The sequence below is a fragment of the Dama dama genome, chromosome 4, assembly GCF_033118175.1.
Source record: "Dama dama isolate Ldn47 chromosome 4, ASM3311817v1, whole genome shotgun sequence".
NCBI classification, from domain to species: Eukaryota; Metazoa; Chordata; class Mammalia; order Artiodactyla; family Cervidae; genus Dama; species Dama dama.
The window spans coordinates 61302283-61326326 of record NC_083684.1 but is presented as its reverse complement, the minus strand read 5'-3'; the positions used below and the strand labels follow the sequence as shown (position 1 = coordinate 61326326).

The following is a 24044-nucleotide window of genomic DNA, read 5'->3' as shown; positions in this document are numbered from 1 at the left end:
CCTCTCCTTTCAGGAAGTGGATATTGCAGGAGGCTCAGAGAAAAGAAAGGACAGCACTGTGGTCAAATCAACCAGTCAGCGACCCACGTGGAGAGAGAAGCGAGGTGGTCTGGCTCCCAGTCTGGGATACTATCATTTTTCATTTCCCCACCAGGGGGTTAAGTGCTTCTTGACCCTTGCGTCTAGGATACTGGCATGCAACTTACATTCCCTGGTCTGAGGGGCTCCCACAAGCTTGGGAGGGAATTGAGGACATTCGAGGTGGCCTCTGTGTTGGGGGAGATTGGTGATCTTGGGGAATGTGGGGTGGGGGCCTCAGGCCTCTCTGCAGTGGGCTGTGGAAGACGTGTCTTGGCTAGGACGGTCCTGCAGTGTGTATATGGAGGGATGAGTTTTGTTAACTGTGATCTGAATGACCATGACATTGGCTTGGGGAAGCCACATGAGGAACTTCAGCAAGTAGTTTCTGCTAAGACAGTTCTGCAAGCTTTTCCTATAAAGTGCCAGATGATAGTTTTGGTTTTTCAGGACATGGTCTCTATGGCATACAGTCCTGTCCCTCAGGATTGCTTGCAGGACCCCCCCTCCCCCACTCCCCAGATACCAATATTTTCAGATGCTCAAGCCCCTTATATAAAATGATGTAGTATTTGCATATAACCTACACACATCCTCCCGTATGTTTTAAATCATCTCTAGGTTACTTAATACCTAATATAACATAAATGCTATGTAAATAATACCCAGTGTGGGAAGTTTTGCATTCTAAAAATTTTTTCACATGTTTTCGATCACATGTGGTTGAACCCGTGGATGCAAAGGGGGTCAACTGTATTCTCTTTATTTGATTTTTACAACTCTTAAAAAATGTAAAAACCACTCTTAGCTCACAGGCCAGATTTATCCCACACACTACGCGGGTAGTGTGCCAACCCCTGATCTAGGGCCACATGATGCCGACAAAAGAATGCTGGTGACTAAACCAGGAATCACTTTGAACTCTCTAGTTGGTTCACTTTGTACCAGGCAGCCACCTGGAGGGTATGACCACCAGGCCGTCCAGCAGAAAGAAAGGTGACCCAAGAATGGTCAGGGGGCAGAATCCTAAATTCTCAAAATGGTCTATATAACTCCCCCACACCTTAGATCTCAGGAGATTAATTATCAGGAGGCAGCCAAGAAGAGAGGCAACTTCACTGGGAGGACCACATTTAGCGCCCAACCTGCCCGACTAAGCCGTGTGGACCAGGAGAGGAAGAAGGTAAAGTCAGAAATCTTTCTGAGTTGATTATTTAGGATATGGGTCCAACAACCATTAATACCAGATGCATGTGGGCAGGAGGGAGAATAGAAAGTCCCACCTTATCCTTGACTGCAGTGTCTTCCAAATTTGGCTCTGGGGTTGGATGACTGCTGTGAATCCTCCTCCACTTCTTATAAGTTTAAAAAATTCTTGGCTCCCTTGGGTGTTCGCTGCTGCAGGCGGGCTTGCTTTAGTTGTGGCGAGCAGGGGCTACGCTTCCCGGAGGTGCGCAGGCTCCTCATCATGACGGCTTCTCTTGTCGTGGAACACAGGCTCTAGGGTATGGGCTCAGCACTTGTGGTGCACAGGCTTCGTTGCCCATGGCATGTAGGAACTTTCCAGACCCAAGATGAAACCCATGTCCCCTGCATTGGCAGGCAGATTCTTAACCACCGGACCACCAACCACTGGTTGGGCTTTTAACTCAGCCCAACAAGCAGTGACCCAGGCCTAGTCACTTTCGAGAACTCACGAAACCAACAGCTTTGCTTCAGGCAGTGTGTGTGTTTGGGCGGGGTGGGGGGTGGGGGTTAAGCTTTCTCCAAAAAGGAAGCCCCTACTTTTCAATTGCAAAACTGAGATGACCTGAGGATCAGCCTAGCTGTGTCCTTGAACATGCCATTTACATTTAACCATTTAATACCTTAATAGTTGACCTACCCCAAAACGGAGGAATGAAGTCAGACAGTCATAAGGTCTCCACGGGTCAGGCAGTCCCTTTCAATGGAGCTTCAGTTCAGTTCAGTCGCTCAGTCGTGTCCGACGCTTTGCAACCCCATGGGCTGCAGCACGCCAGGCTTCTCTGTCCATCATCACCTCCTGCAGCTTGCTCAAACTCATGCCCATCAAGGTGGTGATGCCATCCAACCATCTCATCCTCTGTCATTCCTTTCTTCCACCTTCAATCTTTCCCAGAATCAGGCTCTTTTCCAATGAGTCGGTTCTTCACATTAGGTGGCCAAAGTATTGGAGTTTCAACTTCAGCATCAGTCCTTCCAATGAATATTCAGGACTGATCTCCTTTAGGATTGACTGGTTGGATCTCCTTGCAGTCCAAGGGACTCTCAAGAATCTTCTCCAACACCACAGTTCAAAAGCATCAATTCTTTGGTGCTCACTTTTCTTTATAGTCCACTTCTCACATCCATACATGACTACTGGAAAAACCAGAGCTTTGACTATACAGACCTTTGCTGACAAAGTAATGTCTCTGCTTTTTAATATGCTGCCTAGGTTGGTCATAGCTTTTCTTCCAAGGAGCAAGCCTCTTTTAATTTCATGGCTGCAGTCATCATCTGCAGTGATTTTGGAGCCCCCAAAAATAAAGTCTCTCACTGTTTCCATTGTTTCCCCACCTATTTGCCATGAAGTGATGTGACCAGATGCCATGATCTTGGTTTTCTGAATGTTGAGTTTTAAGCCAAATTTTTCACTCTCCTCTTTCACTTTCATCAAGAGGCTCTTTAGTTCTTCTTCACTTTCTGCCATAAGGGTGGTGTCATCTGCATATCTGAGGTTATTGATATTTCTCCTGGAAATCTTGATTCCAGCTTGTGCTTCATCCAGCCCAGCATTTCTTATGAGGTACTCTGCATATAAGTTAAATAAGCACGATGACAATATACAGCCTTGACGTACTCCTTTCCCGATTTGGAAACAGTCTGTTGTTCCATGTCCAGTTCTAACTGTTGCTTCTTGACCTGCAGACAGGTTTCTCAGGAGGCAGGTCAGGTGGTCTGGTATTCCCACCTCTTGAAGAATTTTCCACAGTTTGTTGTGGTCCACACAGTCAAAGGCTTTGGCTTAGTCAATAAAGCAAAAGTAGATGTTTTTCAGGAACTCTCTTGCTTTTTTGATGATCCAGCAGATGTTGGCAATTTGATTTCTGGTTCCTCTGACTTTTCTAAATCCAGCTTGAACATCCGGAAGTTCACGGTTCAAGTACTGTTGAAGCCTGGGTTGGAGAATTTTGAGCATCACTTTGCTAGCGTGTGAGATGAATGCACTTGTGCGGTAGTTTGAACATTCTTTGGCAAAACAGCAATTAATAGTGGTGGTTCAGACGGTCTGTCTGCAATGTGGGAGCCCCGGGTTCCATCCCTGGGTCAGGAAGATCCCCTGGAGGAGATGGCAACCCATTCCAGTCCTCTTGCTTGGAAAATTCCATGGATGGAGGAGCCTGGTGGGCTACAGTCCGTGGGGTCGCAAAGAGTAGGACACGACTGAGCGACTTCACTTGCACCTTTCTTGAAAGTGGTGTATGCAGCAGGTGCGTCCGGCAGGTGGCGCCCTGGTACTGGGAAATGGCCTCTTAGTGCCTCCATAGCCATTAAGCAGTTAAAACTGGGATTTCCCTTTTTTCTTCTGGGCTTCCACGTGGTTTCTGTATCCTGCCATAAAGAGGACGACACATGGTACAATCCCTGGATGAGACAATACCCTGACACTTATGGGGCGATCACAGGATGAACAAGTAAAACATCAGTCGCTCACTCGCCCAGTCGTGTCGGACTTTTCGAGACCCCATGTACTGAAGCCCTCCAGGCTCCTCTGTCCATGGAATTTTCCAGGCAAGAATATTGGAGTGGGTTGCCATTTCCTACTCCAGGGGATCTTCTCGACCCAGGGATCGAACCTGCATCTCTTGTGTCTCCTGCATTGGCAGGCGGGTTCTTTACCGCTGAGCCATCTGGGACTCCAGTCAGTACCAATTATATATTCAATAAAGGAAGACACAGAAGCACACTGAATTGGCCCAAATGCCCCTACTCTGCAAGGTCACTTCAGCTTCCCTTCCCTCACGGTGACCCTTATCAGTCGAATTCAAGTGCTCTTTCCTCCTTGAGGAACATGCATTAGTCAGGGACTACAGCATCAACTTTAGTGAAATTTCCACCTGGAGGATGTACTGTCTGCAAACTCCACAAAGACTGATCCTTGTTGAACATCCTTTGAAGTCAGGGAGTGCAGGACCAACAGTTTGTCTTTTCTAAGCTATGACATGTCTAAGCCTAGATAGTCCTTAAGATGATGACTTGGACAGTAGGGTCTGTTTTTGTCTTCATTCAAGACCCATCCATCCTTAGTTAACTGTGATTGGGTGGTGGGGAGTGCTATAGAAGCAGTGGAGGTCATTACTAAAAAGCCGTTTCTTCCAAAGATATACAAATGGCTAAAAAGCACATAAAAAGTTCAGTGTCATTAGTCATGGAAATACAAATCAAACTCACCGTGAAATATCACACAGGGTGTATGAATTCGCTTTGGTCATATCAGACTCCGTGCAACCACACGGACTGTAGCCTGATCACCTCCTATGTGTCAGGGGATTCTCCTATCCAGGGACTTTAGCATGTCCTCTTCATGGCAGGCTACAGAAACCATGTAGAAGCCGTGAATAGGAAAGAGAAATCACAGTTTTAATGGGCTGGCTTAATGGCTATGGAGGTACTTCTATGAGATTCTCCAGGCAAGAATACTTGAGTGGGTTGCCATGCCCTCCTCCAGGGGATCTTCCCAATCTAGGGATCAAACCAGTGTCTATTATGTCTAACGTACATTTGCGGGGGGGCAGGGGGGGTTCTTTATCACTAGCACCACCTGGGAAGCCCACCCACCAGGAGACCAAAACCGAAAAAAAAAAAAAAAAGAAAAGAAAAGAACAAGTATTGGTGTGGATTTGAAGAATTTGGAACCTCATACACTGCTGGTGGGAATGTGAAATGGAGCAGCCACTGTGAAAATCAATTTGGCAGGTCTTCAAAAACTTTAGTGTAGAATTGCCAGCAGTTCCACTCCTAGTTATATGCCCCCAAAACACTGAAAACAACCGTTCAAACAAAAAGCTGTACCTGAACATTCACAGCAGCATTGGTCACAATATCTAAAAAATACAAACAACCCAAATGTTCATCAGTGGGTTGACGGATTTTTTGAAGTTATATATCCATACTATGGATATTATTCAGCTATGGAAAGGATGAAGTTATACTACAGCATCGATGAACCAGTGTGGTTAGTGAAAGTCAGGCACAGAAGACCACATATTCCGTTTATATGAAATATACAGAATAGGCAAATCCATAGAGATAAGAGCAGATTGCTGGTTGCTAAGGGACTGGAGACAGAGGAGAATAAGTGAGTTCTTACTGGATACAAGGTTACTGCGTAGGGTGATGAAAACACGGAACTCAACAGTGGTAACGATTGTACAATGTCGTGAATGGTCTAAATGCCACTGATTTCTACATTTAAAAAGGTTAAAATGGTAAATCTTACATTATATGTATTTTACCACAACAAAAAAAATGCAAATTGGAAAGAATAAAATAAAATAAAACTGCCTCTACTTACAGGCAACATGACATAGAAAATCCTGAACAATCTGAAAAAACAATACTAGAACTAGTAAAGTGAGTTCAGCAAGGTCATAGAATACAAGGTCAATATACAAAAAAAAAAAAAAAGCAGTATTTCTGTATACTAGCAATAAGCAATTAGAAATTCTAAAAAAATAATATCATATACAACATCATTTTGTCTAGGAATACATGTAACAAAGTATGTGCAAGATTTGTGTGCTGAAAACCACAGACATTCATGACAGAATCAAAGACCTAAGTTAAGATATATGCAATATTCATTGATTAGACGATACAATACAATTAAGATGTCAATCACTTTGAATTGACCTGTTAATTCAACACAAATCCAAACAAAATCCTAACAGGTGGTTTAGAGAATTGACAACCAGATTCCAAAGTTTATATTTTTTAAAAAATCAAAGGAATTAGGATAACTAAAACAATTTTGAAAAGGCAAAGCAAAGCTGGAGGACTCACACTACCCGATTTCAAGACTTGTTGTGGTATAAAGCTACAGTCATGGAAACAGTATGGTATTGGTGAAAAGACTGACACAGATGTACTGGACAGAGTAGAGAGCTCAGAAACAGACCCACACAGGGACTTCTGTGGTGGTCCAGGGGTTAAGACTCGACACTTCCACTGCAGGGGGCATGGGTTAAAAGATTGGTTGGGTGGACTAGGATCCTGCATGCCTTGTGGTGTGGCCAAAAAGAGAAAAAAGAAATAGGCCTATATACATCATCTACTGCCAGCTGATCTTCAACAAATGTGCCAGGATAATAGCGAAAAGAAGAGTCTTTTTAACCAATGATGCTAAACAATTAAGTTACCCATGTGCAAAAATACACAACCTTGAGTATATGTATGTATAAAACCTACGTATTTAACCTATGTATAAAAATGAACTCAAAAGACATTGCAGGGAAGTCCCTGGTGGTCCAGTGGTTAGTACTCTGCACTTTCACTGCCAAGGGCACAGGTCCAGGAACTAAGATCCCACAAGCTTCACTGCACGGCCACAAAACCAAACCAAAATAGATTGCAGACCTAAATGTAAAGCCTAAAACTATAAAATTCAAAGAGAAAATCTTTGTGACTTGGGTTTGTCAAAGATCTCTCAGGACAGAAAGGCATCAACTGTAAAAGAAAATGCTGATAAAATTTCATTGTTAATTTAACAACTCCACTCTCCAAAAGGCACTATTAAGAAAATGGAAAAGTAAGCTCCCTACTGAGGGAAAACATTTGTAAAGTACATATCTGATATAGGTGTATGCATAATACATTAAATCTTACAATTTATTGATAAGAAAACAACCTATTTTTTTAAGTGGGTGAAAGATTTCAACTGGCACTTCACCAAAAAAGCTATATGGATGGCAATAAGCACATGTGAAGATGCTCAAGATCATTAATCATTTGGGAAAGGCAAAGTAAAGCCACAATGAGACTCCATTACAAACCTATTAATGGCTCATTAAAAAATACTGATAACTAGTATGTTTTTATACATACTAGTGAGAATGCAGGGAAGCTGAAATTCTCTCATACATTGTTGGTGGAAATGCAAAAGGTACAACCACTTAGGAAAAGAGTTGAGCCACTTCAGATCAAGTTATACAGGGGGAATTTCCTGGCAGCCCAGTGGTTAGGACTCGGAGCTTTCACTGCTGGGGCCCAGGTTCAATCCCTGGTCAGGAAACTAAGATTCCACTTATTATATGACCCAGACACCCCCCCATCTTAGGTATTCACCCAAAAGAGACAAAAACATCTCTGATACCCAGTTTTTCTCTAGTTCAGTCTAGGTTTGCGTATCAGCCCCTTGGTTTGTCTTAAGTCTTTGCTCCACAGCAGCTACCAAACCATTCCAGTTTTTGGCTGCAGCTCTGCACAGCCTTCACAGCTGTCTTCTCTAGCCCAACTTGTCCCTTTAACATAGCAGGTCCTCAGCCTTCAGTCACCAAGCACATGCATTCGTAAGTCCTCACTGCACCCTGCCCCCTCCTTTTCTCTGATGACCTGCAGTCTCTTATCTGGAGTTTTCTTTTCTGTATAAAATAAACCTCTTGTTCAAATGACCTGCTTGTTTAGGATTTTAGTGGCTTGCATATTCTACGGATGGCCACTCTCCCTCCTCCCATATCTGAGACTGGAGCAGATAATTATTTATTTGGGTTTCCCAGGTGGTGCTAGTGGTAAAGAATCCACCTGCCAATTTAGGAGACGTGAGAAATCGAACCCAGGGTTCGATCCCTGGGTCAGGAAGATCCCCTAGAATAGGAAATTCCAGTTTTCTTCCCTGGAAAATCCCACGGACAGAGAAACCTGGTGGGTCCTTGGGCAGATCATTTGCAGTCCACGGTGTTGCAAAGAGTCAGACACGACCGAGCACATATTTATTTATTTAGGCCAAGCCTGGTCTCAGTTGTGGCAGGCGGAATCTTCAGTCTTTGTTGTGACATGCAGGATCTTTAGTTGAGGCATGTGGAACCTAGTTCTCCAACCAGGGGTTGAACCCAAGCCCCCTGCACTGGGAGCTCGGAGTCTTAACCACTGGACCACCAGGGAAGTCCCCAGAGCAGATATCCCAGGGATATGCTTCTCTTGCATCACAGGCTAGTGAATGCCGCAGTGGTTCCATGTACTCAGAAGCCCCTCCAAAGGACCCTGGACTAGCAGATCATGGCTATGCTGCTCAATCTTGGTTGATGGATAGCCAGTCACTTACTGGCCTTGCCAGTGACCTACCATCACTCCTAAGAGGGGATATCTTCAACCTTCATAATGGTCCAGGTAAACTCTTTGTGGCTTTCAAAAGCAGCACCAAGATAAGTGCTTTGTGGTCACCAGTGGTCATGCAAAGGGTCAGGATACCCACCACACTAAGGCTGTGCAATGGAGAAGTAAAATGGGTGCTTTGTGGGAAAATATACAAGTAGGAAAGATTCAAATATAAATTTGTAGTATTTTATAATTCCTCAAGAACACCTAGCCTCCTCTTCAATTCCAGGACATTTGGTTTCCAAAATTGATTTATGTGTGGAAATGACATAGAGATTATATCTCTCCATCTGATGACTCATGTTCAGATTTCTACCTGCAAGACCTGGAGTTTTCCTGTCATAGAGATATTTCAACATAAATAAATAGGGGTCTTCCAGTATATGCAAAAGTAGGAAGTTAAGAACTACCAGGAGTAACAGGCAAATTTGGCCTTGGAGTACAAAAAGCAGGTCAAAGGCTAACAGTTTTGCCAAGAGAATGCACTGGTCATAGCAAACACCCTCTTCCAACAACACAAGAGAAGACTCTACACATGGACATCACCAGAGGGTCAATACCGAAATCAGATTGATTATATTCTTTGCAGCCAAAGATGGGAGAAGCTCTATACAGTCAGCAAAAACAAGACTGGGAGCTGACTGGCTCAGATCATGAACTCCTTATTGCCAAATTCAGACTTAAACTGAAGAAAGTAGGGAAAACCACCAGACCATTCTGTTATGACCTGAATCAAATCCCTTATGATTATATGGTGGAAATGACAAATAGATTCAAGGGACTAGATCTGATAGAGTGCCTGAAGAACTATGGATGAAGGTTCATGACATTGTACAGGAGACAAGGATCAAGATCATCCCCGAGAAAAAGAAATGCAAAAAGGCAAAATGGTTCTCTGAGGAGGCCTTACAAATAGCTGAGAAAAGAAGCAAAAGGCAAAGGAGAAAAGGAAAGATATACCCATTTGAATGCAGAGTTCCAAAGAATAGCAAGGAGAGATAAGAAAGCCTTCCTCGGTGATCAATGCAAAGAAATAGAAGAAAACAATAGAATGGGAAAGACTAGAGATCTCTTCAAGAAAATTAGAGATACCAAGGGAACATTTCATGCAAAGGTGGGCACAATAAAGGACAGAAATGGTATGGACCTAACAGAAGCAGAAGAGATTAAGAGGTGGCAAGAATACATAGAACTGTACAAAAAAGATCTTAATGACCCAGATAACCACGATGGTGTGATCACTGGACTAGAGCCAGACATCCTGGAATGCAAAGTCTAGTAGGCCTTAGGAAGCATCACTAGGAACAAAGCTAGTGGAGGTGATGGAATTCCAGTTGAGCTATTTCAAATCTTAAAAGATGGTGCTGTGAAAGTGTTGCACTCAATATGCCAACAAATCTGGAAAACTCAGCAGTGGCCACAAGACTGGAAAGATCAGTTTTCATTCCAATCCCAAAGAAGGCAACGCCAAAAGAATGTTCAAAGTGAAAGTGAAAGTGAAGTCGCTCAGTCGAGTCCGACTCCTTGCGACTCCATGGGCTACAGTCCATCAGGCTCCTCCGTCCATGGGATTTTCCAGGCAAGAATACTGGAGTGGGTTGCCATTTCCTCCTCCAAAGAATGTTCAAACTACCGCACAATTGCACTCACCTCACATGCTAGCAAAGTAATGTTCAAAATTCTCCAAGCCAGGCTTCAACAGTACATGAACTGTGAACTTCCAGATGTTCAAGCTGGATTTAGAAAAGGCAGACGAACCAGAAATCAAATTGCCAACATTTGCTGGATCATCGAAAAAGCAAGAGAGTTCCAAAAAAACACCTGTTTCTGCTTTATTGACTAAGCCAAAGCCTTTGACTGTGTGGATCACAACAAACTGTGGACAATTCTTGAAGAGATGGGAATACCAGACCACCTGACCTGCCTCCTGAGAAACCTGTCTGCAGGTCAAGAAGCAACAGTTAGAACTGGACATGGAACAACAGACTGTTTCCAAATTGGGAAAGGAGTATGTCAAGGCTGTATATTGTCACTCTGTTTATTTATCTTATATGCAGAGTACATCATGAGAAATGCTGGGCTGGATGAAGCACAAGCTTGAATCAAGATTTCCAGGAGAAATATCAATAACCTCAGATACGCAGATGACATCACCCTTATGGTAGAAAGTGAAGAAGAACTAAAGAGCCTCTTGATGAAAGTGAAAGAGGAGAGTGAAAAAGTTGGCTTAAAACTCAACATTCAGAAAACCAAGTCATGGCATCCAGTCCCACTTCACAGCAAACAGATGGGGAAACAATGGAAACAGTGAGACTTTATTTTGGGGGGCTCCAAAATCACTGCAGATGGTGCCTGCAGCCATGAAATTAAAAGACGCTTGCTCCTTGGAAGAAAAGCCATGACCAACCTAGACAGCATATTAAAAAGCAGAGACATCACTTTGCCAACAAAGGTCTGTATAGTCAAAGCTATGCAAGAAGACCAAACCAGTCCATCCTAAAGGAAATCAGTCCTGAATATTCATTGGAAGGACTGATGCTGAAGCTGAAACTCCAATACTTTGGCCACCTGATGTGAAGAATCAATTCATTGGGAAAGATCCTGATGCTGGGAAAGACTGAAGGTGGGAGGAGAAGGAGATGAAAGAGGATGAGATGGTTGGATGGCATCACCACATGGATGGACATGAGTTTCAGTAAGCTCAGGGAGTTGATGATGGACACAGAAGCCTGGCGTGCTGCAGTCCATGGGGTGGCAGGGAGTCGGACACGACTGAGTGACTAAACTGAACTGGGTATATTAAACGTGTCTCAGAAAACTGGGAAAGAAATAGAAGCACAGAGTTAGTACAGAAATAGTAGACTGCAGAAAGTAGTTATCAGCCCCAGGACTGGAGAGACAAAGGGAAGAGAATAGAGCTATCAGAACCTAAACTGTTGGAGAAGTGCTTCTGGGAGCTGAAACCCACTTTAGAAAAGGGGGCTGCCTGGGTGGAGTGGGTGTGACTGAGGGCATACATGGAACGTGTCGGGGGAGTGCTGGAGGGGAGATGGAAACTGTAATCAGAGAAAGCAGTGCTATGAGGCTGTGCTCAGGAACCAGAAGCAAATAGGAAGCAGCCCATCCCTTCTTCCTCCTCCAGTTGCCATTCTCCCTCTGCTGTTGTTCACTCAGTCATGTTCGACCCTTTGTGACCCCATGGACTGCAGCATGCCAGGCTTCCCTGTCCTTCACCATCTCCCGGAGCTTGCTCAAACTCATGTCCTTTGGGTCAGTGATGCCATCCAACCATCTGGTTCCCTGTCATCCCCTTCTCCTCCTGCTTTCATTCTTTCCCAGCATCAGGATCTAAAGAGTCAGCTCTTCGCATCAGGTGGCCAAAGTGTTGGAGTTTCAGCTTCAGCATGAGTCCTTCCAATGAATATTCAGGACTGATTTCCTTTAGGATTGACTGGTTGGATCTTCTTGCAGTCTAAGGGACTCTCAAGAGTCTTCTCCAGTTCAAAAGCATCAGTTCTTTGGTGTTCAGTCTTCTTTATGGTCCAACTCTCACATCCATACATGACTACTGGAAAAACCAGAGCTTTGACTATACAGACCTTTGTCGGCAGAGTAATGTCTCTGCTTTATAATATGCTGTCTAGGTTGGTCATGGCTTTTCTTCCACGGAGCAAGCGTCTTTTAATTTCAAGGCTGTAGTCACCATCTGCAGTGATTTCGGAGCCCCAAAAAATAAAGTCTCACTGTTTCCATTGTTTCCCCATCTATTTGCTGTGAAGTGATGGGACTGGATGCCATGATCTTAGTTTTCTGAATGTTGAGTTTTAAGCCAGCCTTTTCACTCTCCTTTTTCACCTTCATCAAGAGGCACTTTAGTTCCTCTTCACATTCTGCCATTAAGGGTGGTGTCATCTGCATATCTGAGGTTATTGATCTTTCTCCCAGCAATCTTGATTCCAGCTTGTGCTTCTTCCAGCCAAGCATTTCTCATGATGTACTCTGCATATAAGTTAAATAAGCAGGGTGATAATATACAGCCTTGACGTACTCCTTTCCCGATTTGGAAACAGTCTGTTGTTCCATGTCCAGTTCTAACTGTTGCTTCTCGACTTGCATATAGGTTTCTCAGGAGGCAGGTCAGGTGGTCTGGTATTCCCATCTCTTCAAGAATTGTCCACAGTTTGTTGTGATCCATACAGTCAAAGGCTTTGGCTTAGTCAATAAAGCAAAATTAGATGTTTTTCTGGAACTCTTGCTTTTTCGATGATCCAGTGGATGTTGGCAATTTTATCTCTGCTTCCTCTGCCTTTTCTAAATCCAGCTTGAACATCTGGAAATTCACAGTTCATGTGTTGCTGAAGCCTGGCTTGGAGAATTTTGAGCGTTAGTTTGCTAGTGTGTGATATGAGTGCAATTGTGTGTTTGAACATTCTTTGGCATTGCCTTTCCTTGATCTTTCCAGTCCTGTGGCCACTGCTGAGTTTTTCAAATTTGCTGGCATAATGAGTGCAGCACTTTGACAGCATCATCTTTTAGGATTTGAAAAAGCTCAGCTGAAATTCCATCACCTCCACTAGCTTTGTTTGCAGTGATGCTTCCTAAGGCCCACTTGACTTTGCATTCCAAGATATCTGGCTCTAGGTGAGTGATCACACCTTCATGGTTATCTAGGTCATTAAGATCTTTTTTGCACAGTTCTGTGTATTCTTGCCGCCCCTTCTTAATCTCTTCTGCTTCTGTTAGGTCCATACCATTTCTGTCCTTTATTGTACCCATCTTTGCATGAAATATTCCCTTAGTATCTCTAATTTTCTTGAAGAGATCCCTAGCCTTTCCCATTCTATTGTTTTCCTCTATTTCTTTGCATTGTTCACTTAGGAAGGCTTTCTCTCTCCTTGCTATTCTTTGGAACTCTGCATTCAGATGGGTGTATCTTTCCTTTTCTCCTTCGCCTTTCACTTCTCCCTCTAATGAACCCTTTGTGCTGTGTGCTATGTTGCTTCAAATCAGCCTTTCTAGATACTAAGTTCTGTGATCCTGGGGCCCTGCAAAGAGCCTCCCAGGTAGCTCAGCTGGTAAAGAATCGGCCTGCAATGCAAGAGACCCTGGTTCTATTCCTGGACAAGGGATAGGCTACCCACTTCAGTATTCTTCAGTATTCTTGGGCTTCCCTGGTGGCTCAGACGGTAAAGAATTCTCCAGCAATGCAGGAGACCTGGGTCGCAAAGAGTCCGACACGACTGAGCGCGTAAGCACATCATAGCAAGTGCTCTTCACAACACTATGGACTGTAACCCACCTTCTCCAGGCAATAATACTGGAGTGGGTCGCCATTCCCTTCTCTAGGGGACCATTTTCTAGCTCTGTGGCTTTGTGTGAGTCACTTAATTTTTACTGTGCCTTAGTTTTCTAATCTGCAAAATGGAGACATCGGCACTTACCGTATATGGTTTCCATGAGAATTCCTTGACTTAGCACCTGGGAAGCACCTAAACACAATGCCAGGCACATAGCACTCTTGTTAGCTGCTGTTGTTGCCACCATCGTCATTACTGATGATATTACTACTTGGGTTACTGCAAATTGATTCGGTTATCTTCCAGAGATAGCTGGTTGCCACAAAACACTTGGCAATATTTCAAAGCTACTCTGCACCCAAAGTGGCAGACAGTTGGAATTCCTCCAATTTGGAAAAAGGATGTTTTGGTTTTCATTTTTGGATGTGTGTTGTTGGTGGCTTTCTTGCTATTTTACTAATAATTGCTGTCAGTTCAGCCTTGTCATTACCAGTTTAGTTTGTTACGGGTTGTTTAGTTAAATGGCATGTATAATGATGCATATTTGCCTCAATTCCGTGCGTGCATGGCCTGCAATTTTCCACTAATTAGACTTTTTAAAGACACATATGCAGTTATCTACTCAAATTTGCATCATCTGTTCCCCTATTGCCAAAGCAGATGTACACAGTGCCCACCCACCCCTCCTCCAGGAAATAATTTGCTTTTTATCTCCAAGTTCTTTTTGCACTGGTAGGCAGGAACGGGTGTTAGGGGGTACAGATGGATGGGGTTCTTGTCCTACTGAAGTGAGAGTCATCACGCAGTGCAGACAAGAGGTGCTGGGCCTGAGTCAGACAGGAACAGTGGGGCTGAGAGGAAGAAACAGCCCCGGTGAGACCTGAAATGCAGTAGTAGCAAATGGACCAAGGACCCCAAACACACCCCCAGCTTCAGCTGCCATCCCAAAAGGATCTAGCCACCCACCAATTCCCCAAAGAATCCAGCATTCAGACCCTACTCCTCTCAGACGGCTTTATTTCCCCAGTGTGGGGAGCTGTGAGCGGACTCTGGTCCCTGTACCACAAGGACCCGGGAGCCTTCTCCAGTCCAGCGGGCTCAGAGAGGGAACGCCTGGGCTCCAGAGGCTCATCCTCCCAGAGTAGAGCTGGTTCTGGGAGGAGCCAGGCCTGCCGTGGTTTGCATGGATGACACTCCCTGAGTGACCCTGGCAGCATCCAAGGTGATAGTCCATGGGTATCCGGTTCACCTCAAAGACAAGGTCGCCAGGTGCAGGAGTCAAGGACCTGCTAGGCCTTACTCTGGGAGCAAAACTCCCCCTGGCAGCTACTCCTTGACGTCCACCAGCAGGGCTCAGTCTGGGAGAAGAGAGAAAAGAAGCGATGGGCATAGACAGGAGGGCAGAAAAAATAAGAGACTGGCAAAAAGAAAGATGCACAAAAAGCAAAGGAGACCAAGAATGAACCAGGGACAAAGAAAGGCCAGTGAAAGAGAGAAAAACTGAGATATGGGCAGAGACCCAGAAAGCAAGGACATAGACGTAGGTGGTGACAGACGCCAGACATACACACAAGTAGACGGTAAACACTGACCTTTGGGCCCAGGTGGGATTGGGGGAGGCGGTCCCCCTGGGGGAAGCAATGCAGAACGGCTCAGGGCCTCAGCTACCCAGCCCAGGACACGGGTACAGTGCTGGACCTGGGGAGCAGCGGAAGACATCAGGGGACCTGACCGGAATCTGCTGCCCCTCACCCTAGCCATCCTCCTCCAGCCTGGCCCGGGGTCCTCACCTCCTGTTCCAGCCCTTTCAGACGCTGCTCGTACTCGCGGATCTGTCTCAGCTGCTTCAATGCTGTGTCTACCCTGGGGATCCAGGGTTTTAGGTGGGTGCCAGCAGCCTACCAGCCCCGCCCACCTTGAAAGACCCACCCCCCGGAGCTCAGCTTTCCTCCCTGGCATTCTAGGACCCTGCCCCCATAGGCTCCGCCTCTAGCCTGGGCCTTTGCAGGAAGTAAGTCCGGAGATCAAGATCCATCCGGAGGCCAGAAGCCCCGCCCAGGGCCAGGCCCCGCCCTCACTTCTGCGACGTGCGCTTCAGACGTTCAGAGTTGCTCTCCCGTTTGTCCCGAGCACGCGCCAGCAAGAAATTCTCCTTTTGCACTGACTCCCATGTCAACAGCCTCCGCTCCGCTTCCTTCGAGAGGTGGACCCCTGGACAGTGGGGCCAGAATAGAGTCAAAGGGACTGCCCATCTTCGGACCACGCCCGCTCCTAGACCCAGCTTCCCCACCCAAAACCTCGAGCTTCAGTGATCTCCCAGACCGCACCTCCTCACCATTCTTGGCCTTCCACTAATACCCCACGCCCGGCCCCCTGACAGACAAAGCCCTGCCCACTAGTGCTCCTAAGCGTCCTCCTCCTGCATATACATGCTCTTCTTTCTCTCCAGGTTCCGCCCCCTGAGTTTCTCTCTTTTGGGCCAAGCCGGGCTCTCACGAAAATGCTCGATGACTGGGGATGGTGGCAAGCGCGCCCGGCGCCTGCGAAATCGATTGATGAGGGACTGCACGTGCGATATGAAGATGAGAGGCGGGGCCAGTGCGGGCCGAGAGTGAAATTCCCGGATGAGGCTGTAGCGCTGCGCCTTCCAGTAGAGGTCGCTGTTGCCCTGCACTTTGCCGAAGGTATGGCTGTAGGGACCAGAGATCAAGAGTCACTAGAGGTAGAGGTGCCCCTTGGAAAAGTGGATCAAGATTACCTGTCAGGCAGTATCTGTTTGAAACCCAAGGCAGAAGGCAGATGTCAGGATCAATAAAGTCAGAGGCATTTGGTAGCTGGGTTAGGAGGCTCCAGAGTCGGATGTCAGAGATCAAGTTGGGAAAGCTATCACAAATTAGGTAGAGATTGGAGTCAGGTTCACAAGTCAGCCTGGACACAAGTAACTAAAATCAAAAATGAAAATGGGGACATTACTATCACCCTTATAGAATCCTACTAAAAACCATTATGTATGTGCTAAGTCGCTTCGGTCGTGTCCAACTCTTTTCAACCCTAATGTGTAGCCTACCAGGTGTCTCTGTCCATGGGATTCTCCAGGCAAGGATACTGGAGTGGGTTGCCATTTCCTTCTCCAGGGGATCTTCCCCAACCAGGGATGGGACCAATGTCTCTTGGGTCTCCTGCATTGGCAGGCAGATTCTTTACCACTAGCACCACCTGGGAAGCCAAAAACCATTATAAGAGAATGATGTTAATAATTGTATGCCAACAAATTAAACAACCTAGATGAAATGGAAGAATTACTAGAAACATACAAATTACCTAAACTGACTCAAGAAGAAATAGACAATCTCAAAAGACCTATAACAAGTAAAGAGATTGAATCACTAATCAGAAATGTCCCAACAAAATAAGCCCAGGACCAGATGGCTTGACTGGTGAATTTTACCAAACATTTAAAAGAGAATTAACACCAATCTTTCTCAGACTCTTCCAAAACATTGAAGAGAAGAGAACACTTCCCAACTCATTCTATGAGGCCAGCATCACCATGATGATATCAAGGTGAAAGTGAAAGCAAAGTTGCTCAGTCGTGTCCGACTCTTTGTGACCCCATGGACTATAGCCCACCAGGCTCTGTCCATGGGATTTTCCAGGCAAGAATACTGGAGTGGGTTGCCATTTCCTACTCCAGGGGATCTTCCTGACCCAGGGATCGAACCTGGGTCTCCCACATTGTAGGCAGATGCTTTACCATCTGAGCCACCAGGGAAATCAAAGTCAGATAAAAATATCACAATTACAGACCAATATCCTTTATGAATATACATGAAAAAATCCTCAACAAAATACTAGAAACCTAATTCAACCACATATTAAAAGGATTATAGGAGGGATGTGTGCATGTTAAGTCGCTCAGTCATGTCCAACTGTTTGCAACGCTATGGACTGTCGCCTGCCAGGCTCCTCTGTCCATGGGATTCTCCAGTCAAGAATACTAGTCAGTAGGAAAATGCAAATCAAAACCACAATGAAATAACTAGTTCATGACCACTAGGATGGCTATAACCTCTCAATAAGGAAAGCACCTATTAGTAAGTATGTGGAAAAGCTAAACACCGAATTAACACATGACCCAGCATTCTATTCTAGAAATATAACCAAAAGAAATAAAAACAGAGATTCAAACAGATACGTAAACACCAATGTTCATTGCAGCATTAGCCTCAACAGCCAAAAGATGGAACAACCCAAGTCTCAGATGAATGGATCAACTAATGGATGCCTTTTATCAGTACATCAGTATTGTTCAGCCATAAAAAAGAATGGAGTAGTGGTACATGAAAACATTATGCCAGACACAAAAGAACAAATACTGTATGACTCTACTTACCTCCAAGAAGCAGAGTCATAGAGACAGAAAGTAAAGTAGAGGTTACCAGGGACTGGCGGGGAGGGGAAAACGAGAAGTTATCCCTTGCTTAATGGTTACACACTCTGTTTGGAGTGATGAAAATGTTTAGGAAATAGACAGTGGTGGTGGCTGTATAACGTTATAAATGTAATTAATGTCACTGCATTATACACTTTAAAATGGAGAAGGTGGCAGTTTTTATGTTATATATATAGCCACAATTTTAAAAATTTTAATCTTCAGCCTGGAATCAGAGAGTGGATCAGATTCCAAAGTCCAGGTCAAGAGCACACTCTGGCTGGATTTGGGAACAAGCCAGCATTAGATTTTTTTTTTTTTTTCAGTTTGACCAGTTTATTGCTACCAACCCATCTCCCTCCACCCTCATGCACACATGCTCAGTCATGTAATCCTATGGACTTCAGCCCGCCTGGCTCCTCTGTCCATGGATTTTTCCATGCAAGAATACTGGAGTGGGTTGCCATTTCCTTCTCTGCCAGCATTAGAGTTTAATCAGAGTTCAGAAACTAAAACTAGAATTACTTAGGCTGGGATCAAAAATGATGCTGGGGTCAAGGGTTAAGCTGGGATCAAGAGTCACTCTGGGGTCAAGGGTCATGCTGGGTGAGGCCAGATCATCAGAGAGCAGTAGTGAAGTCTCTCAGTTGTGTCCAACTGTTTGGGACACCATGGACTGTAGCCTGCCAGGTTCCTCCGTCCATGGGATTTTCCAGGCAAGAATACTGGAGTGGATTGCCATTTTCTTCTTCTGGGGATATTCCCAACCCAGGGATCAAACACAGGTCTCCCGCATTGCAGGCAGACTCTCCACCGTCTGCGCCACCAGGGCGGTAGGGACTCACCTGAACATCGCAATGAGCAGATTGAGAAGCAGGATGTTGGCCACCAGCAGGAAGACAACAAGGAGGAGCACCACCAGCCAGTTGGCATAAAGCGAGACGCATTTGCCTGAGAGGTTCCCTTCGGGGTGCCCCCATGAGCCCTGCTCCAGTGAACAGTTGCCGTGCTCCATGAGGGCCACTGTGAAGGGAGACAGTCAGAGATGTAGCCAGAGGGACAGGGACCCAAGGAAGACAGAAATCCAGAGGGTGGAGGAGAGCAAAGACCCGGAGAGAGGGCGACAGAGTCCCAGAAAGAGAGGGGAACAGACACGCAAAGAAAAAGAGGGAAGGGTCAGAGACCGAGAGATAAGGGAGGAGGAGGGGGGCTCACTTGGAGGTCAGGTCCTCTCATCCTCCTTACCATCCATCTCCCCCTGAGGGATCTGCCCAAAGATCTGCAGGTAGGGCCGGTAGAAGACGCGGCGCAGGATATTCGGGAGACTACGGTCCTGGGGCCTAAGGAGCCCCTCAGTGGCCACCCCGTAGGCAACCAGCCACACGCCGAGGAAGAAGAGGAAGAAGAACACATCCTTCACCTGCAGAAGAGGAAGATGAGACCAAGCCTGGCCCCGCCCTTCCCTACTCTGGCCCCGCCCCAGTGCCCGAAGCCCCTCCTCCTCACCAGACGCTCAGTTACCGCGAATCCATGACAGCTTCTTGGCTCCGCCCCTTTCATCCTAAGGCCCCGCCCACACCAGCACGGCCCCACCCCTCACCATCTTGCTCACGATGACGATCTTGGGCCCCAGCTGTTTGTTGACTGTGAAGATGTGCAGCAGCCTCAGCGTGAAGATCATGAAGTCAAGGCAGAGGACAGTGCGGCCCAGGTCATACAGGCCCGGGGTCAGCCTGGGGTGTGGGGAGACGCGGCAGACATCACTCAAGGGTTACAGGGTGCAAAGAAAGCCCCGAGTCTTCCCAACACCAGACTGAAGGCGAGGATGTGGCCTCTCCAGGGCCAGAACTGGGACACTCCCCACTCCAGTTCACCTGGGGTTTACTCAAAATTTGGCACCGTGACATTGCCAAGCTGGGCCTCGCAGGGCACTGGTACCCATTAAATAATGGCTGTGTGAAAAACGGCCTTAGCAAAAAGCTGGGAGGGAGGTCCCTATAATATCAAGTTGGGAAAACGGCAGGTATATTTGCCCAACCTATAAATGGCAAGATAGGGAGCGTTCCAGCAAACCAATAAGCAGAAGACAATGGACCTAACAGGAAAATGGATAAAGGCTAAGGACACACAATTCACAGAAGAAGGTCAAACAGTGAATAATGTTAGCAATCTCTAAGGGGAAAATTAAAATTATATCCCTATTTTGCATCATCCTGTACTTAAACTTTGAAGGGATTAAAAACCTAAAGTTAAAGGTAAGACATCAAATCTTAATAAGAAAATATAGAAGAATTTCTTCATGAACTTGAAATAAGATAACTGTCATATAAGAAAAAGAGTCCTATATACAAGACACAAAATCATGACAAAAGAAAATACTGAAAAATTAACTACTTTGAAATATAAAACATATGCGTATTAAGAGATAACATAAATATGATGGACAGAGAAAGGCAGAATTTTCTGCCAAAAAATGTATAGCCTAAATTTGATCCTGAGGGAGTACTAGACAAACTCCAATGGAGGCAAATTCTACAAAATAACTAGTCTGAACTTATCGTAAAAGTTGAAGATGGACTGAAAACCTGTCCCAGATTAGAGACAATTAAGGAGATGTGACAACTAAAGGTAACATGGAATCCTGGATTGGCTCCTGATCCAGAAAAAGGACATCAGTGGACAATTGATAAAATTTAAATAAAATCTCCTGGTTTTGATAATGTAAGATGTTAACATTTGGGGGGTCTGGATGAATGGTGTATGAGACTTCTTTGTGCTGTTTCTGCAACATTTTTTATAAGTCTAAGGGTTTTTCAAAATGAAAAGTTAAAGAATAAAAAGTGTTTAAAGAACATATGAAAGTGAAAAGACAAGTTGCAGTCTGTGAGATGATATTTAGAACAAAACCACCAAGGATTGGGATGCAGAGTATAAGAAGAGCACCTACCAAAAAATATATACATGCACGAGATCAGTGAACACAATAAATTAAAAACTGGGACAGAGAATATGAAAAGACAGGCGATAAAGTACACGTGCCATTAGACATGAAAGGTGCCCAACTCACCCAACTAGGAGTCTTGGATGCGTAAATTAGAACAAGGAGAGGTCATTTTTAGCCATCAGATTGGCAAAACATGTAAAGGTTAATAATTGGAGAGCTAGTCTTAGATTGAAAATACTAGGTATCAGCAAGCATGTCCTCAAGGGGGCAGTGTCTTACCCAGATGGTGGGTGTGTAGCTGGAAGAAGCTATTTTTACAAGGAAAAGCAATGAACCTCAAAAATACCTATTACCCGCCCCCCCAAAAAAATACCTATACCCTTTGACTCACAAAGTGTACATCCAGGATGTAAACTTTTATAACTTTGAAATAATAAAAAATTAGAAACAACTGAAATGTCCATCCAGAAGGGACTGGCAAAATAAAACAGTTCATCCATTCAATTCTGGAGAACGCTGGAAATTTGTCCTGTGTAAACTGAGATTTCTGGACTTTTTTTTCCCCATGCAATTCTTCCCCCATCTAGAAAATGATGAGCCTGACAAAAATATCTAAAATATCAGTGGTATTGCTAAAGAATGTTAGCACATGGCCTTAGTCCTTTCCTCTCAGAAGATACTTGATACAAAATACAAGGAATAAACAGAAGCACAATGTTCTACAAAACTTTCTTATCTTGCTGTTTGAAAAAATTATTCATGTCAAGTTACTTTGTACCATTTTTAACACAGCACAGAGGAACCATGCCTCTCAGAGTGTCAAATAGAATATTGAAAAGAATAGAGGGTCATTGCTGTCAACTGTCCAGATTATCAAAGGGGGTGTCAGGATCCTTCATCCCCTATAAATAGTCACCAGGTTGTGACCAAAAAATTCTTTGCTCCCTTTAAAAGCAGCAGTGTTCTAACAGCTGATACTTTATTTTTTTGAAAAACCAGCAGAGTACTGAACTCAGAGCAGCTAATATCTGATTAAAACTTCATGTTATCTCAAGTAGAAAATGAAAGACACTTTAGAGAGAAGTATTTGGTCTGATTCTCTCTCTTGGAGTTCAGAATTTTTGTACCACTGCCTCATGAAAAGAATTCATTCATTCATTAAATCTGGCAAGGAGAAGTCTTTCCTGGCTGCTTTAGCCGGCAATGACTGGCTAAAACCTCTTCTTCAGGAATCGGATGCAGCATTTTTAAAGAATAAGGAATATTTGCAAATACTAACATGGAAAGAATGTCAGGGACATATTATGGAGAAAAAGAAGAGGTTGCAAAAGAATACATAACATAAAAAAGAATACATAACATACAGTATCTTTGACAGAAAACAACAAAATTCTGTAAAGCAATTATCCTTCAATAAAAGAACGAATTTTAAAAAACATATAGTATCTTCTGTGTGTAATATCTGTGTATAGAAGAAGTATGTAAATGCAGAGAAAGAACAGGCAGGATGTTCATGAAACTGTTGATGGAGGCAATTACAGAGAAAAGGAGGAAGCTTGGAAAAAGAAAAAAAAAAAGGAGGAATCTTGCAATGGCTGAGAAAGATAATTGGTTTCTGTTTTATCCTCTTCTACACTGGGACATAATCTTGTTCAATAAGGATGTACTTCTGCATTTCTTTGGGAATAGACTATACTCAGAGATGTTTTAAGTTGCTGGGAGATAAGACAGACATGGCTTGAGGAGTTTATAATCTTGCATTGAGAAGAGAGACACAAAAGCCATGATCTAAGCACTATGGCGGGGAGCTCTCAGGATGTTAGGGGAACACAAAGGAGAGAGCCAGAGTCCAGGAAGGAAAAAGGAAGACTTTCAGAGACACGACAGTAAAGCTGAGGCAGAAAGGAAGTACAGAAGGCTGGCCTGGCCAAGGAGAGGAGGGAAAGGCGTTTCAGGGTGGGGGAACAGCATGTGCCAAGACCCAAAGACAACATAATGTATTCCCAATAATATTTTGATTTTCCCTTTGCCCTCTCTCTGGGCACCACACAACATGATCTAGAAACTATAGAAGAAATGAACTAACATTATATATACATATATCCCAACCTGGGCAACAGAAAATACTTCAGGGTAATTCCCCACAATTTGTTTTATTAATTAGCTAAGAAATAAGCAGAAAGTCAAGATTTTTATGGAGTAAGTGAAAGTTGCTCAGTGTGTCTGACTCTTTGCGACCCCACGGACTGTACAGTCCATGGAAGTCTCCAGGCCAGAATACTGGAGTGGGTAGCCTTTCCCTTCTCCAGGGGATCTTCCCAACCCAGGAATCGAACTGGGGTCTCCTGCATTGCAGGTGGATTCTTTACCAACTGAGCTATCAGGGAAACCCTGATTGATCAGAGAGTAAAAAGTTGATAAAACACTCAGGCTTCCCTGATGAAATTTGACCCAGGAAAATCAGACATGACAGAATTAAAGTCAGAAAGTAAAATTTACAAACATAGTTTGAGCAGATTTTAGCAAAATCTGAGATGGATTAAAAACACGAACACTGAACCAAATACTTGTAAAACTTAACTCTAATAGTAATCAAGGTCAAAGCCACTGGCCTTGTGAAGAAGGAATTGTAAGTAGTTCTCAGAGAGGCTGGAGTGTAGATGAAGAACAGAGAAAGGAACCCGAGAGGAGAGGCAGCCCTGCAGAGAAGGGCAGACCCAGACCAGGTCCAGGGACTGTGGCGTGGTGCTGGGGAGCCCTGAGAAGCTAGGGAGGACAGGCCAGCCCTGGGCATAGCAGGCCCCTTGTAGACCCTGTAGAGGATGGACTAGGGAGGGAAGAGAGCAGGGTCCAGGAAGCTGGGCAAGGGTCCAGGTGGGACAGGCAGCCATGGAGATGAGTTGGGGATGGGACAGAG

At 44.7% G+C, this 24044-nt stretch overlaps 1 protein-coding gene across 7 annotated transcripts in view; it reads right to left on the bottom strand.

Annotated features, from left to right (window-relative positions):
- Nucleotides 1-14534: 14534 nt before the first annotated feature.
- The window catches only part of TRPM4 (transient receptor potential cation channel subfamily M member 4), a 40374-nt gene continuing 30864 nt past the window's right edge, over nt 14535-24044 (bottom strand). For 5 of the 7 annotated variants that reach the window (XM_061139797.1, XM_061139801.1, XM_061139800.1 and 2 more), the window contains 8 exons: nt 19784-19916; nt 19429-19603; nt 19029-19206; nt 16248-16441; nt 15830-15962; nt 15542-15614; nt 15344-15449; nt 14535-14602 (listed from right to left, as the gene is read on the bottom strand). In XM_061139797.1, coding sequence (XP_060995780.1) covers nt 14550-14602; nt 15344-15449; nt 15542-15614; nt 15830-15962; nt 16248-16441; nt 19029-19206; nt 19429-19603; nt 19784-19916 — 1045 coding nt within the window. In that variant the 3' untranslated portion in view covers nt 14535-14549. Of the gene's footprint in view, nt 14603-14751; nt 15110-15343; nt 15450-15541; nt 15615-15829; nt 15963-16247; nt 16442-16463; nt 16694-19028; nt 19207-19428; nt 19604-19783; nt 19917-24044 lie in introns of those variants that run through there. The other 2 variants (XM_061139799.1, XM_061139802.1) reach the window with 2 other exon arrangements.